The sequence below is a fragment of the Pleurodeles waltl genome, chromosome 1_2 (genome assembly GCF_031143425.1).
Source record: "Pleurodeles waltl isolate 20211129_DDA chromosome 1_2, aPleWal1.hap1.20221129, whole genome shotgun sequence".
Classification (NCBI taxonomy): Eukaryota; Metazoa; Chordata; class Amphibia; order Caudata; family Salamandridae; genus Pleurodeles; species Pleurodeles waltl.
This window is the reverse complement of record NC_090437.1, coordinates 957307268-957321853: the sequence shown is the minus strand read 5'-3', so window position 1 is coordinate 957321853 and position 14586 is coordinate 957307268. Positions and strand designations below refer to the sequence as shown.

The 14586-nt window shown below is 45.8% G+C and overlaps 1 protein-coding gene across 1 annotated transcript in view; it reads left to right on the top strand.

Annotated features, from left to right (window-relative positions):
• The window catches only part of PAICS (phosphoribosylaminoimidazole carboxylase and phosphoribosylaminoimidazolesuccinocarboxamide synthase), a 408935-nt gene that overhangs the window by 380969 nt on the left and 13380 nt on the right, over window positions 1-14586 (top strand). Inside the window, exon 20 of the mRNA XM_069205847.1 lies at window positions 11533-11691. Within this exon, the coding sequence (XP_069061948.1) occupies window positions 11533-11691 (159 nt within the window). The remainder of the gene's footprint in view (window positions 1-11532; window positions 11692-14586) is intronic.

The following is a 14586-nucleotide window of genomic DNA, read 5'->3' as shown; positions in this document are numbered from 1 at the left end:
AGCTGTGGAGTTAGTTTTTGACAGACTCCCAGACCATATACTCTTATGGCTACCCTGCACTTACAATGTCTAAGGTTTTAGTGTGGTATAGTGCACCCTGCCTTAGGGCTGTAAGGCCTGCTAGAGGGGTGACTTTACCTATGCCACAAGCAGTGTGAGGTTGGCATGGCACCCTGAGGGGAGTGCCATGTCGACTTTGTCATTTTCTCCCCACCAGCACACAAGCTGGCAAGCAGTGTGTCTGTGCTGAGTGAGGGGTCCCTAGGGTGGCATAAGACATGCTGCAGCCCTTAGAGACCTTCCCTGGCATCAGGGCTCTTAGTACCAGGGGTACCAGTTACAAGGGACTTACCTAGGTGCCAGGGTTGTGCCAATTGGGGAAGCAATGGTACATTTTAGGTGAAAGAACACTGGTGCTGGGGCCTGGTTAGCAGGGTCCCAGCACACTTCTCAGTCAAGTCAGCATCAGTATCAGGCAAAAAGTGGGGGGTAACTGCAACAGGGAGCCATTTCTTTACATGTACCATTAACCATTTCCTCATATGTAACCGAAGAAGAGTCCATACTTGGCTAGACAAAATTCGTGCCAGAGACTGACAGAGTATAAGTGAATGTTCGATGGCATCTGTCGCTGTAGATACGCATGTTTTGCATAGCTCGCCATCTGGTGTTGGGCCGGAGTGTTACAAGTTGTTTTTCTTCGAAGAAGTCTTTCGAGTCACGGGACCGAGTGACTCCTCCTTTTGTCTCCATTGCGCATGGGCGTCGACTCCATCTTCGATTTTTTTTTTTTCCGCCATCGGGTTCGGACTTGTTCCTGTCGCTCCGAGTTTCGGAACGGAAAGATAGCTAATTTCGGAAGATTTTCGTCGGTATTGTTGCGTTTGGGATCGGCGTAGTTAGATTCAACACCGCGTCTAAGATCGAAGAGCTCCGGTGCCCTTTGGGGTAATTTTTTCTATCCCCCGTCTGGTCCTGGTCGGCCCGACCGCGTGCAGAAGAACGCCGATGGAACGGACCCGTTCCGTTTCTGTCCCAAATGCCACAATAAATACCCCTATACAGACCAACACTTGGTCTGCAACCTGTGCCTGTCACCTGAGCACAGTGAAGACACCTGCGAGGCCTGTCGTGCGTTCCGGTCCCGAAAAACACTCCGAGACCGTCGAGCCAGAAGACTTCAGATGGCGTCCGCGCCGACAGCTCACCGGGAGTTCGAGGAACAAGAAGAGGAGGGAACCTTTTCGATCCAAGAATCGGACTCCGAAGGATTCGACGATACACAAACCGTGAGTAAGACGTCGAAAACCACTCAGAAGAAGATTTACAAGGCCCAGGGGACGCCACTGCCACCAGGCCATGGCTCGACCCATAAATTCGGTGACCGACCGTCGGCACCGAAAAAGGCCCAAACAGTGCCGAGATCGTCCGACTCCGGTCGAGACACCAGCACGCAGCCTTCTCGGGACCGAGAAAGTGCTGGAGACAAGCATCGACACCGAGATACCGGTGTAGACACGGCTCGACGCCGAGACAGCGGCACCGAAGAAGATCGACGCCGAGAGGTTTCGGCCCCGAAAAAGAAAAAAGTCACCTCGGAGCCGAAAAAAGATGCAGACAGGGTTTCGGTGCCAAAACAAACTGCAACCGACCCAGTTTCAGGCTCTTAAACAGAAGAGCACTCGCTAACCTCCCAAATGCAAAAGCATAGGTTTGAGGAAGAGCTACACTCAACTGATGTAGACCATACGCAAAAGCGTATTTTCATACAGCAGGGGATAGGAAAAATAAGCACCCTTCCCCCTATTAGAAGAAAGAGAAGATTGGAGTTCCAAACTGAACAAACACCACAAACAAAAGTGGTGAAAAAAGTTACCCCACCACCCTCTCCTCCACCTGTGATTAACGTCTCACCAGCACAAACTCCATCACATTCCCCAGCTCACACCACCATGAGCCAGGGTGACCAAGATCAAGACGCATGGGACTTATACGACGCCCCAGTGTCAGATAACAGTCCGGAGGCATACCCTACGAAGCCATCTCCACCAGAGGACAGCACTGCGTATTCTCAAGTGGTGGCTAGAGCAGCACAATTTCACAATGTAAGCCTCCACTCCAGAACAGGTCGAGGATGACTTTTTATTCAACACGCTCTCCTCTACCCACAGCTCCTACCAAAGCCTGCCTATGCTCCCTGGTATGCTCCGGCACGCAAAAGAAATCTTTAACGAGCCGGTCAAAAGTAGGGCAATGACACCAAGAGTGGAAAAAAAGTATAAGGTGCCTCCTACAGACCCGGCTTTCATCACTACACAGCTGCCACCAGACTCTGTCGTTGTAGGAGCAGCTAGGAAAAGGGCCAACTCCCACACATCTGGAGATGCACCACCCCCAGATAAAGAAAGCCGCAAGTTCGATGCAGCTGGTAAGAGTCGCAGCACAAGCTGCAAACCAGTGGCGCATCGCTAACTCCCAGGCACTACTTGCGCGCTATGACAGAGCCCATTGGGATGAGATGCAACATCTCATTGACCATCTGCCCAAGGACCTACAAAATAGGGCAAAACAAGTGGTTGAGGAGGGACAGACCATTTCCAACAACCAAATCCGCTCCTCCATGGACGCTGCAGATACAGCTGCACGGACAATTAATACATCTGTAACTATCAGAAGGCATGCATGGCTCCGAACGTCTGGATTTAAACCAGAGATTCAGCAAGCAGTTCTCAATATGCCTTAACGAAAAAGAACTGTTCGGTCCAGAAGTGGACACAGCGATTGAGAAACTCAAAAAAGACACGGACACTGCTAAAGCCATGGGCGCACTCTACTCCCTGCAGAGCAGAGGGAATTACAGCACATTCCGTAAAACACCCTTTCGAGGGGGGTTTCGGGGTCAGAGCACACAAGCCAGCACCTCACAGGCAACACCGTCCAGTTACCAGGGACAGTAAAGAGGAGGTTTTCGGGGACAATATAGAGGAGGGCAATTCCCTAGGAATAGAGGAAAATTTCAAAGCCCCAAAACCCCTACTACTAAGCAGTGACTCACATGTCACTCACCCCCTCCACACAACACCAGTGGGGGGAAGAATAAGTCATTATTACAAAGCATGGGAGGAAATCACTACAGACACTTGGGTTCTAGCAATTATCCAACATGGTTATTGCATAGAATTTCTACAATTCCCTCCAAACATACCACCAAAAGCACAAAATTTGACAAAACATCATTCCAATCTCCTGGAGATAGAAGTGCAGGCACTATTGCAAAAGAATGCAATCGAATTAGTGCCAAACACACAAATAAACACAGGAGTTTACTCACTGTACTTTCTGATACCAAAGAAGGACAAAACGCTGAGACCAATCCTAGACCTCAGAATAGTGAACACATTCATCAAATCAGACCACTTTCACATGGTCACACTACAAGAAGTATTACCATTGCTAAAACTACACGACTACATGACAACTTTAGACCTCAAGGACGCGTATTTCCATATACCAATACACCCATCGCACAGGAAATACCTAAGGTTTGTATTCAAAGGAATAAATTACCAATTCAAGGTACTGCCTTTCGGATTAACAACCGCACCAAGAGTCTTTACCAAATGTCTAGCAGTAGTCGCTGCACACATCAGAAGGCAGCAAATACATGTGTTCCCATATCTAGACGACTGGCTAATCAAGGCCCATTCGTTAATAGAGTGCTCAAATCACACAAATCAGATCATACAAACCCTCTTCAAACTAGGGTTCACCGTCAACTTCACGAAATCCAACATTCTGCCGTGCAAGGTACAACAATACCTAGGAGCCATAATAGACACAACAAAAGGAGTAGCCACTCCAAGTCCCCAAAGAATTCAAAATTTCAACACCATCATACAACGCATGTATCCAACACAAAAGATACAAGCAAAGATGATATTACAACTCCTAGGCATGATGTCTTCATGCATAGCCATTGTCCCAAATGCAAGACTGCACATGAGGCCCTTACAACAGTGCCTAGCATCACAGTGGTCTCAAGCACAGGGTCATCTTCTAGATCTGGTGTTAATAGACCGCCAAACTTACCTCTCGCTTCTGTGGTGGAACAACATAAATTTAAACAAAGGGCGGCCTTTCCAAGACCCAGTGCCACAATACGTAATAACAGATGCTTCCATGACAGGGTGGGGAGCACACCTCGATCAACACAGCATACAAGGACAATGGAACGTACATCAAACAAAACTGCATATAAATCACCTAGAACTTCTAGCAGTTTTTCAAGCATTAAAAGCTTTCCAACCAATAATAGTTCACAAATACATTCTCGTCAAGACAGACAACATGACAACAATGTATTATCTAAACAAGCAAGGGGGGACGCACTCCACGCAGTTAAGCTTGCTAGCACAAAAAATTTGGCGTTGGGCAATTCACAACCAAATTCGCCTAATAGCACAATTTATACCAGGGATCCAAAATCAACTCGCAGACAATCTCTCTCGAGATCACCAACAGGTCCACGAATGGGAAATTCACCCCCAAATTCTGAACACCTATTTCAAACTCTGGGGAACACCTCAAATAGACTTGTTTGCGACGAAGGAGAACGCAAAATGCCAAAACTTCGCATCCAGATACCCACACAAACAGTCCCAAGGCAATGCCCTATGGATGAACTGGTCAGGGATATTTGCTTACGCTTTTCCTCCTCTCCCTCCTTACCTGGTAAACAAACTCAGTCAAAACAAACTCAAACTCATATTAATAGCACCAACTTGGGCAAGGCAACCCTGGTACACAACGCTGCTAGACCTATCAGTAGTACCCTACATCAAATTGCCCAACAGGCCAGATCTGTTGACCCAACACAACCAAAAGATCAGACACCCAGATCCAGCATCGCTGAATCTAGCAATCTGGCTCCTGAAATCCTAGAATTCGGGCACTTACAACTTACCCAAGAATGTATGGAAGTCATAAAGCAAGCCAGGCCATCCACCAGGCACTGCTATGCAAGTAAATGGAAGAGGTTTGTTTGCTACTGCCATATTAATCAAATACAACCATTACACACAACTCCAGAACATGTAGTGGGTTACTTGTTTCACTTACAAAAATCTAACCTGGCTTTCTCTTCCATTAAAATACACCTTGCAGCAATATCTGCATACCTGCAGACTACCTATTCAACTTCCCTATATAAGATACCAGTCATTAAAGCATTCATGGAGGGCCTTAGGAGAATTATACCACCAAGAACACCACCTGTTCCTTCATGGAACCTAAATGTTGTCCTAACTAGACTTATGGGTCCACCTTTTGAACCCATGCACTCCTGCGAAATACAGTTCCTAACCTGGAAGGTTGCATTTCTCATCGCCATTACTTCCCCAAGAAGAATAAGCGAGATTCAGGCGTTTACAATACAAGAACCTTTTATACAACTACACAAGAATAAGGTCGTCCTAAGGACTAATCCTAAATTTTTGCCAAAGGTTATTTCACCGTTCCATCTAAATCAAACAGTGGAACTTCCAGTGTTCTTTCCACAGCCAGATACCGTAGCTGAAAGGGCACTACATATATTAGATGTCAAAAGAGCATTAATATATTACATTGACAGAACAAAGAACATCAGAAAGACTAAACAACTATTTATTGCATTTCAAAAACCTCATGCAGGAAACCCAATATCAAAACAAGGTATAGCCAGATGGATAGTTAAATGCATCCAAATCTGCTACCTTAAAGCTAAACGACAGCTGCCCATTACACCAAGGGCACACTCAACCAGAAAGAAAGGTGCTACCATGGCCTTTCTAGGAAACATCCCAATGCAAGAAATATGTAAGGCAGCCACATGGTCTACGCCTCACGCATTCACCAAGCACTATTGTGTAGACGTGTTATCCGCACAACAAGCCACAGTAGGTCAAGCCGTATTAAGAACATTATTTCAAACTACTTCCACTCCTACAGGCTGAGCCACCGCTTTTGGGGAGATAACTGCTTACTAGTCTATGCAAAACATGCGTATCTACAGCGACAGATGCCATCGAACTGAAAATGTCACTTACCCAGTGTACATCTGTTCGTGGCATCAGTCGCTGTAGATTCGCATGTGCCCACCCGCCTCCCCGGGAGCCTGTAGCAGTTTGGAAGTTACCTTCAACTATTTGTATATGTATCATCTCAACCTTAAATAGGTACATACTTAGTCACTCCATTGCATGGGCACTATTACTACAATTCAACTCCTACCTCACCCTCTGCGGGGAAAAACAATCGAAGATGGAGTCGACGCCCATGCGCAATGGAGACAAAAGGAGGAGTCACTCGGTCCCGTGACTCGAAAGACTTCTTTGAAGAAAAACAACTTGTAACACTCAGGCCCAACACCAGATGGCGAGCTATGCAAAACATGCGAATCTACAGCGACTGATGCCACGAACAGATGTACACTGGGTAAGTGACATTTTCATTCCCTCAGCCCCACTCCTCGAGGTAGCTCATACGCGAGACGTCTGGATTATGTCTAGGCATTTACTATATGCAAATTTATAGTAGAATATATGTAGCAACACTGAAGCCAATATTGTGAAAATATTGGCAGTAGTGTGCATAAGGAAGCTATTCAAAATGAAGAAACAAAGTTTTATTTTGGGTTGTATGTATTCTCTCCATGTCCTATCACCACATAGCAGTAGCTAGAGAAAGCATCTAACAAGAGGGTTGATTTCTTAAAATTGAATAGGACACTGCACTTCAGTTTAATCTGACGCAATGAGTTGATTGCTTCATTTTATGGGTTTGACCCCTTGTCACAGTAGGGTATACGTAATAAATGGATTTAAGTCGGAATACTGTGGGATTTGCATAGAAGGTTCATGATGACTTACTAAGATCCCTTATTTCGTACTCCGTTCAAATTGAATATCGATAAAATGTTTAACTAGTAGAAGTTTTGGCGTTTAGGTCCAATGGAGTGTTATTTTCAAGTAGCCATGCTCTAGCAGTCAAATGACAATATTCTGTTCAGTAGTGCTCATCTGACACTTGTTTCGGTGAGGAATGCAGACAGCACATGCTTTTCAAAGCTTGGCTCCTTCTTTCAGAGGTTGGCTGACTGGTTACTGTCACAAACCTAATATCCCGTGGCTCGATACCCGGTAACTCATCTGTCAGACTCTGAATCAGTCTGCATCTTTAATATCTTCTGTTCATAGTGCCATGCCGTGAGGCAAATTCTGTGGCAGAATTTCGTTAGTCAGACTCCAGTTGTCGTGTCGGCCACCAGTTCATGTATGTTAATCCGTGTTCTTTCTTACTGTTGAGAGATGTGTCTGGGTACGATGCCCAGTGTCTTGGGTAATCTTTGTTCACCTGGAGTGTCAGTCCTCCTTTTCCCCAAGGCAGAGGATGGTGCCCGTTATGTAGTAAATCCTGCACACGAGAAGACTTTCCTGTGGCCTTTAAGCAACAGGTGAACAATTAAGGGTTGTATATAGGACTCACTTGTTTCTTAACCTGGTGAAATGTAAGTAGTATTGTGTTAGAAACAAATCCTCACACAATGCTAGTTAGATATACCATAGCCAACTGTTGTTCACGTATGCTAATAATAAATCATAAGTTTGACAATTATATATATGGTGTAGGAAGTTGGCTCTGTATGTGCTATTTCAAAGTAAGGAATAGCATGCACAGAGTCCAAGGGTTCCCCTTAGAGGTAAAATAGTGGTAAAAAGAGATAATACTAATGCTCTATTTTGTGGTAGTGTGGTCGAGCAGTAGGCTTATCCAAGGAGTAGTGTTAAGCATTTGTTGTACATACATAGACAATAAATGAGGTACACACACTCAGAGACCAATCCAGCCAATAGGTTTTGTTATAGAAAAATATCTTTTCTTAGTTTATTTTAAGAACCACAGGTTCAAGTTTAACATGTAATATCTTGTTTGAAAGGTATTGCAGGTAAGTACATTAGGAACTTTGAATCATTTCAATTGCATGTATACTTTTCAAGTTATTGACAAATAGCTACCTTAAAAGTGGACACTTAGTGCAATTTTCACAGTTCCTGGGGGAGGTAAGTTTTTGTTAGTTTTACCAGGTAAGTAAGACACTTACAGGGTTCAGTTCTTGGTCCAAGGTAGCCCACCGTTGGGGGTTCAGAGCAACCCCAAAGTCACCACACCAGCAGCTCAGGGCCGGTCAGGTGCAGAGTTCAAAGTGGTGCCCAAAACGCATAGGCTAGAATGGAGAGAAGGGGGTGCCCCGGTTCCGGTCTGCTTGCAGGTAAGTACCCGCGTCTTCGGAGGGCAGACCAGGGGGGTTTTGTAGGGCACCGGGGGGGACACAAGCCCACACAGAAATTTCACCCTCAGCAGCGCGGGGGCGGCCGGGTGCAGTGTAGAAACAAGCGTCGGGTTTGCAATGTTAGTCTATGAGAGATCAACGGATCTCTTCAGCGCTGCAGGCAGGCAAGGGGGGGCTTCCTCGGGGAAACCTCCACTTGGGCAAGGGAGAGGGACTCCTGGGGGTCACTTCTCCAGTGAAAGTTCAGTCCTTCAGGTCCTGGGGGCTGCGGGTGCAGGGTCTTTTCCAGGCGTCGGGACTTAGGTTTCAGAGAGTCGCGGTCAGGGGAAGCCTCGGGATTCCCTCTGCAGGCGGCGCTGTGGGGGGCTCAGGGGGGACAGGTTTTGGTACTCACAGTCGTAGAGTAGTCCGGGGGTCCTCCCTGAGGTGTTGGTTCTCCACCAGCCGAGTCGTGGTCGCCGGGTGCAGTGTTGCAAGTCTCACGCTTCTTGCGGGGAGCTTGCAGGGTTCTTTCAAGGCTGCTGGAAACAAAGTTGCAGCCCTTCTTGGAGCAGGTCCGCTGTCCTCGGGAGTTTCTAGTCTTTTCGAAGCAGGGGCAGTCCTCAGGATGTCGAGGTCGCTGGTCCCTTTGGAAAGCGTCGCTGGAGCAGGATCTTTGGAAGGCAGGAGACAGGCCGGTGAGTTTCTGGAGCCAAGGCAGTTGTCGTCTTCTGGTCTTCCTCTGCAGGGGTTTTTCAGCTAGGCAGTCCTTCTTCTTGTAGTTGCAGGAATCTAATTTTCTAGGGTTCAGGGTAGCCCTTAAATACTAAATTTAAGGGCGTGTTTAGGTCTGGGGGGTTAGTAGCCAATGGCTACTAGCCCTGAGGGTGGGTACACCCTCTTTGTGCCTCCTCCCAAGGGGAGGGGGTCACAATCCTAACCCTATTGGGGGAATCCTCCATCTGCAAGATGGAGGATTTCTAAAAGTCAGTCACCTCAGCTCAGGACACCTTAGGGGCTGTCCTGACTGGCCAGTGACTCCTCCTTGTTGCTTTCTTTGTTCCCTCCAGCCTTGCCGCCAAAAGTGGGGGCCGTGGCCGGAGGGGGCGGGCAACTCCACTAAGCTGGAGTGCCCTGCTGGGCTGTGACAAAGGGGTGAGCCTTTGAGGCTCACCGCCAGGTGTCACAGCTCCTGCCTGGGGGAGGTGTTAGCATCTCCACCCAGTGCAGGCTTTGTTACTGGCCTCAGAGTGACAAAGGCACTCTCCCCATGGGGCCAGCAACATGTCTCTGGTGTGGCAGGCTGCTGGAACTAGTCAGCCTACATAGACAGTCGGTTAAGTTTCAGGGGGCACCTCTAAGGTGCCCTCTGGGGTGTATTTTGCAATAAAATGTACACTGGCATCAGTGTGCATTTATTGTGCTGAGAAGTTTGATACCAAACTTCCCAGTTTTCAGTGTAGCCATTATGGTGCTGTGGAGTTCGTGTTTGACAAACTCCCAGACCATATACTCTTATGGCTACCCTGCACTTACAATGTCTAAGGTTTTGTTTAGACACTGTAGGGGTACCCTGCTCATGCACTGGTACCCTCACCTATGGTATAGTGCACCCTGCCTTAGGGCTGTAAGGCCTGCTAGAGGGGTGTCTTACCTATACTGCATAGGCAGTGAGAGGCTGGCATGGCACCCTGAGGGGAGTGCCATGTCGACTTACTCGTTTTGTCCTCACTAGCACACACAAGCTGGCAAGCAGTGTGTCTGTGCTGAGTGAGAGGTCTCCAGGGTGGCATAAGACATGCTGCAGCCCTTAGAGACCTTCCTTGGCATCAGGGCCCTTGGTACTAGAAGTACCAGTTACAAGGGACTTATCTGGATGCCAGGGTCTGCCAATTGTGGATACCAAAGTACAGGTTAGGGAAAGAACACTGGTGCTGGGGCCTGGTTAGCAGGCCTCAGCACACTTTCAATTGTAAACATAGCATCAGCAAAGGCAAAAAGTCAGGGGGCAACCATGCCAAGGAGGCATTTCCTTACATATGGCATTATGCAAAACGGCCAGTAACCTAGAAGGTGCAGTTCATAGTCTAAAGGTTAGAGGTCACATGTCTGCGACAATAGAACACAAGTCAATTTTAGGGAACATACCCTTTAAGGGTCTGTTCTTTGTGAGGGGAAATGCTTCAATGTAAATAGTACTCATCCTCATGAAATGGATTCTTTGTAGTTGGAGCATCCTCTTCACTGATTGGCAGTGTTACTAGTCAAAGCTAATATTCCAGGTGAAAATGTTAGGTTTGGTTTTGTTTATAAATTTGCAAACTCTGGACTATATGCAGAGTAGAGGATATATTTTCTAATTCTGCATGAGCTAAGGAATCTATTGGTCCAAGCCAGACAACTTGACATTTGCTAGATAATTTTGCCTCTGGGTGTTCTAAGCATTGGGGTTATCAGACACAAGGGTTTTCTATGGCTTCTGGGTGCTTACAGCCAATAAAGTGGATTTATTGTACCTTAAACAGCAGGGGTACGGGTGTCTGTATTTCTGCCAGATATTGTCCTTGGCCGCATGGAAATCTACCACATCCATATAGTAACATTTACTCATCATGAGGTTTCGATCGCTGGTGCCAGAATCAGCCAGTCATGGTTTCACTTCTAGTTTAGCTTTTGTCACTTTTTTCTAACTTCAGCAGCCAAACGTTTACACTTGGTGTGTGCCATCTTCTCTCCCTTGTTAAAAATTGCTCATGTCTTGCTCAGAAATTGCTTTAAACAGGTCTTTAGTCTCAAACGCCAGTAGTCCTTCAGTACCTCAAATTTGGTAATAAAAGCATTGATTAATGATCTGGTCATATATGGTTGAGATGAATATAGGGAAATGTGAAGAAACGTAAATACCAGGGACAGTTTAGGTAAATATAGATTGGGCAGATGACCAAATCCAGTAGGGGCGACACAGGTTATGGATGGTGATGTATACAAACCAGAGTGTTAGTGCGGGGGCGGGGGCGGGGGAGAGGAATGTATGTAGATATTTTTTTACGATGATGATTAGCTTGATGTAATATTTTGAAGGGTGCCCACGATGCCGGTCTCTTTCTAGTTCAGTTTTAACAGCAGAACACATACATCCCTCAATAGCCTTCATTAGGGCATAAATCACAAAACTCTTGAATATTTCCAAATAAGCTTGACAATGATTACTTTTTGTTTGCTCGCAGGTGATGGAATTCCTACAGTCTTTGTGGCAGTAGCAGGTAGAAGCAATGGCCTAGGACCAGTGATGTCGGGGAACACTGCATACCCAGTTATTAACTGTCCTCCCCTCACACCTGACTGGGGCTCACAGGATGTTTGGTCATCTCTCCGAATGCCAAGTGGTGAGTTGCCTACTGTATTTGGCCAGTGCCAATATCCTCATGAAAACAATCAATTTCATAAAGTTATTCAGCTGTACTTAGCCTCCAGACAGTCCTTATAGTTCTATCAACCTAGGTGACATTTTTTTAAAATAATAAAATACGTATTGCTGCCTTCCTACAAACTATAAATGAGGAACTGATTTTGTCTTTTTGAGCTCGGATGTTTAGAGCAGGTACACTGTTAAAAATTGTGATTTTTCCATTTGCCAGAGTTAGACATTTGTACTTGATTGTATTTGATTTTGCATTTTTTTCTTCATGCTGAAATCTTGAGCTGATACTGGTTAGTACTTGAAGTGCAGTTGTAAACTTTCTGTGATCGATGTGGAAGAGTTAATGTACTGACATCTGTGTAGTGCATTGCTGCCATTGGTGTGGCTCTGTAGAACTAGAGGCCATGTCCGATGTACCAGCTGGTACTCGCATGCCCATTTGCTTTTTCCATTCAGGTGCGAACCAGATCTTGCATGCATGGTTGTTAGAGCATGTGATTTGTAATGTGGCTTATGTAGGAAAAGTTGGTGATCTGCGCCAGTTCCTATGGTGCTAAGCGTGTGCCACTGTAATAATGTCATACAGAGCATTTAGGTGGATAGAAAGTGCTGTCCTTGGGTGGTTTGAATGGTCCAAAACGAGCTTAGAGGATCATAAATCAAGCGTGCCATATTGCTGAGTCACCCAAACAGTGATGTGCCTAATATTAACCACATTTCAATAGGCCAATCTTTGACCAATTCGAAGAGTTTTTTTTATTGTGGTACGAAGGGAGTAAGCAAATCAAATCTAGAACATATGCAACACAAATTGGTGCCGAGATTTAAACCCGAGTGGGTAAATCAATAGGTTTTGGTGCCTGGACCATAAGGTGATCTGTTTCTTGTGAGAGTAGTATATCCCAAAATCTGACTATCTGAACATATAAAGCAGTTCTGCCCATCAGTCATAGTTTGAACCAAGGGATGACTATTAGTTAACTCTTTCAAAATTAGGTTCCTTATAGGTTGGTAGATTTGACACTTCTGTTGCAAGAAAATGAGGTCAGTTTGAGGCAGATGTTTGATACGGAGTACGTTGATCTCATTCAATCAGGCTAAACATTTTAAGCTCAGTGCTTGTAAAGCTGATGAGATGTTCTTTGCCTGGAGCTCGAGGAGTAGACTGGATATTGTGTTTTAGCTGGAAAAGACTACTACCAGTACAAGATCGTTTTGAAAAGGTGTAATCCGCTTTAGATACTCGAAATATATGACCATGGTAACACCACACCGAAGTCGTAGAAATATTTTAACTACTGGTGTCTGAGTGATTTGCAGATAAATGTAGCCCATCATAGAAAGCTCAGAAAGGTTTCCCAGTGATAGACTTTTCTCCAAATCCTCACATCAATGACCTCTGCATCCCTAACTCAGTTTTGTGCTATTCATTTGGACACTGATCGAAGTTTTTTTTTTTTTTCTTCTTCAGAGCAGCCACTGTCTTCTTAGGAATCCAGCATTTAGTTTGCAGAGAAGATACAGATACAGCAGCACGTTAAATATTTTCTCAATGAGACTGCTATTTGTGTGTTGTATTTGCATTGTGCTGAATGAATGCCTGCCTGAACGTTAGCAACACTGACAAAATATGACCCGTGCAGCCCAGCAATACAAGTCATGGTTGTGGCTTCCAAATAATCTCAGCAAGGGATTCATCTTGCACATAGAATCACCCTGACATGCCCACATATTCCGTAGAGACCTATCTAATCCTGCAGCAGTGGAAGGTCCCATGAGACAGAAGCAGGCATTGTCCCACACTTTGAGGCTAACCATTGGGTGGTTCACAGGTGTTTTTTTTTTTTTTTTTTTTTTTTTTTTTTTAGCCGCGCCCCCCCCCCCCCCCCCCCCCCCCCTGCTCCTCCGGTTAGAAACTAAGCCCTAGTTCAAATTAAACATTGATACTCTTGTCAGCAGGGATGTTATGGGAGGCCCTTAAGGAAGTGAAATGAAGGAAGGCTATGGCATTCCAGTCCTGAGGACCATGCTGAAGGAGAGGTTTCAGACATCGAAGTTGGTCTCCTGATACTAAAGAGACTGGATCCACATGGGCAGACTGCTTTCTCTGTTAGTTGGAGGCAACTTTGTGGCCCTGAGGCCACAAACACTAGACTCCACAAGTGATCTAGCTTGCCTCACAGCATGGCATCTATGAATTTGGGGACAAAGGGGGGAAATTGCTGCACAGGTTGGCTTTGAAGATCCCAGTGGGCTAGTGCTGGAACTACGCACCAAGCAAGGAAAGAGGATCTTTGATACCTTGCCTATGGCCCGGGCATAATGTATGAGGCTTTTCCTCAGATAGACCAGTTACCTGGGGCCAAAAGGTGCAAGCTTGACTCCATCCGAGATGGACTTTCTCCTGATGGTTGATAAATTCCCTCAGGCCTTGGTGACCAGGAATAGTGCAAGACACTGGGTCTTGACAGCCTGTTGAAGTATCTGAGTCCACTTGTCTAAACCCTGTAATCGGACTCTCAAACCCCCCCGTTCCCCCCCCCCCCCCCAACCTCCCATTTTACTGTTGAACTGCCACCACAAATTTTTTATTGCCCTAAATATTGTTGCTGCCGGTAAATCTAAAAAACCCCAAACAAGACATTAAATACCTCAGTAAGTTGTTACGTGGAATTTGCTGAATTCAAGTATGCTACTCTTTGAAGCTAGTGGTGCCATTTAAGTTCTCAAGAGGACAAAAACCATTGCCAAGTACATTGGAAAGGCTACTTTAGGGCAGTTTGCGTAAGACAGGCCTATTGTGCATAACACATTTCTGAGGCAGTGGTAAATAGAAAGCTCTTACTCGTACATCATGAGC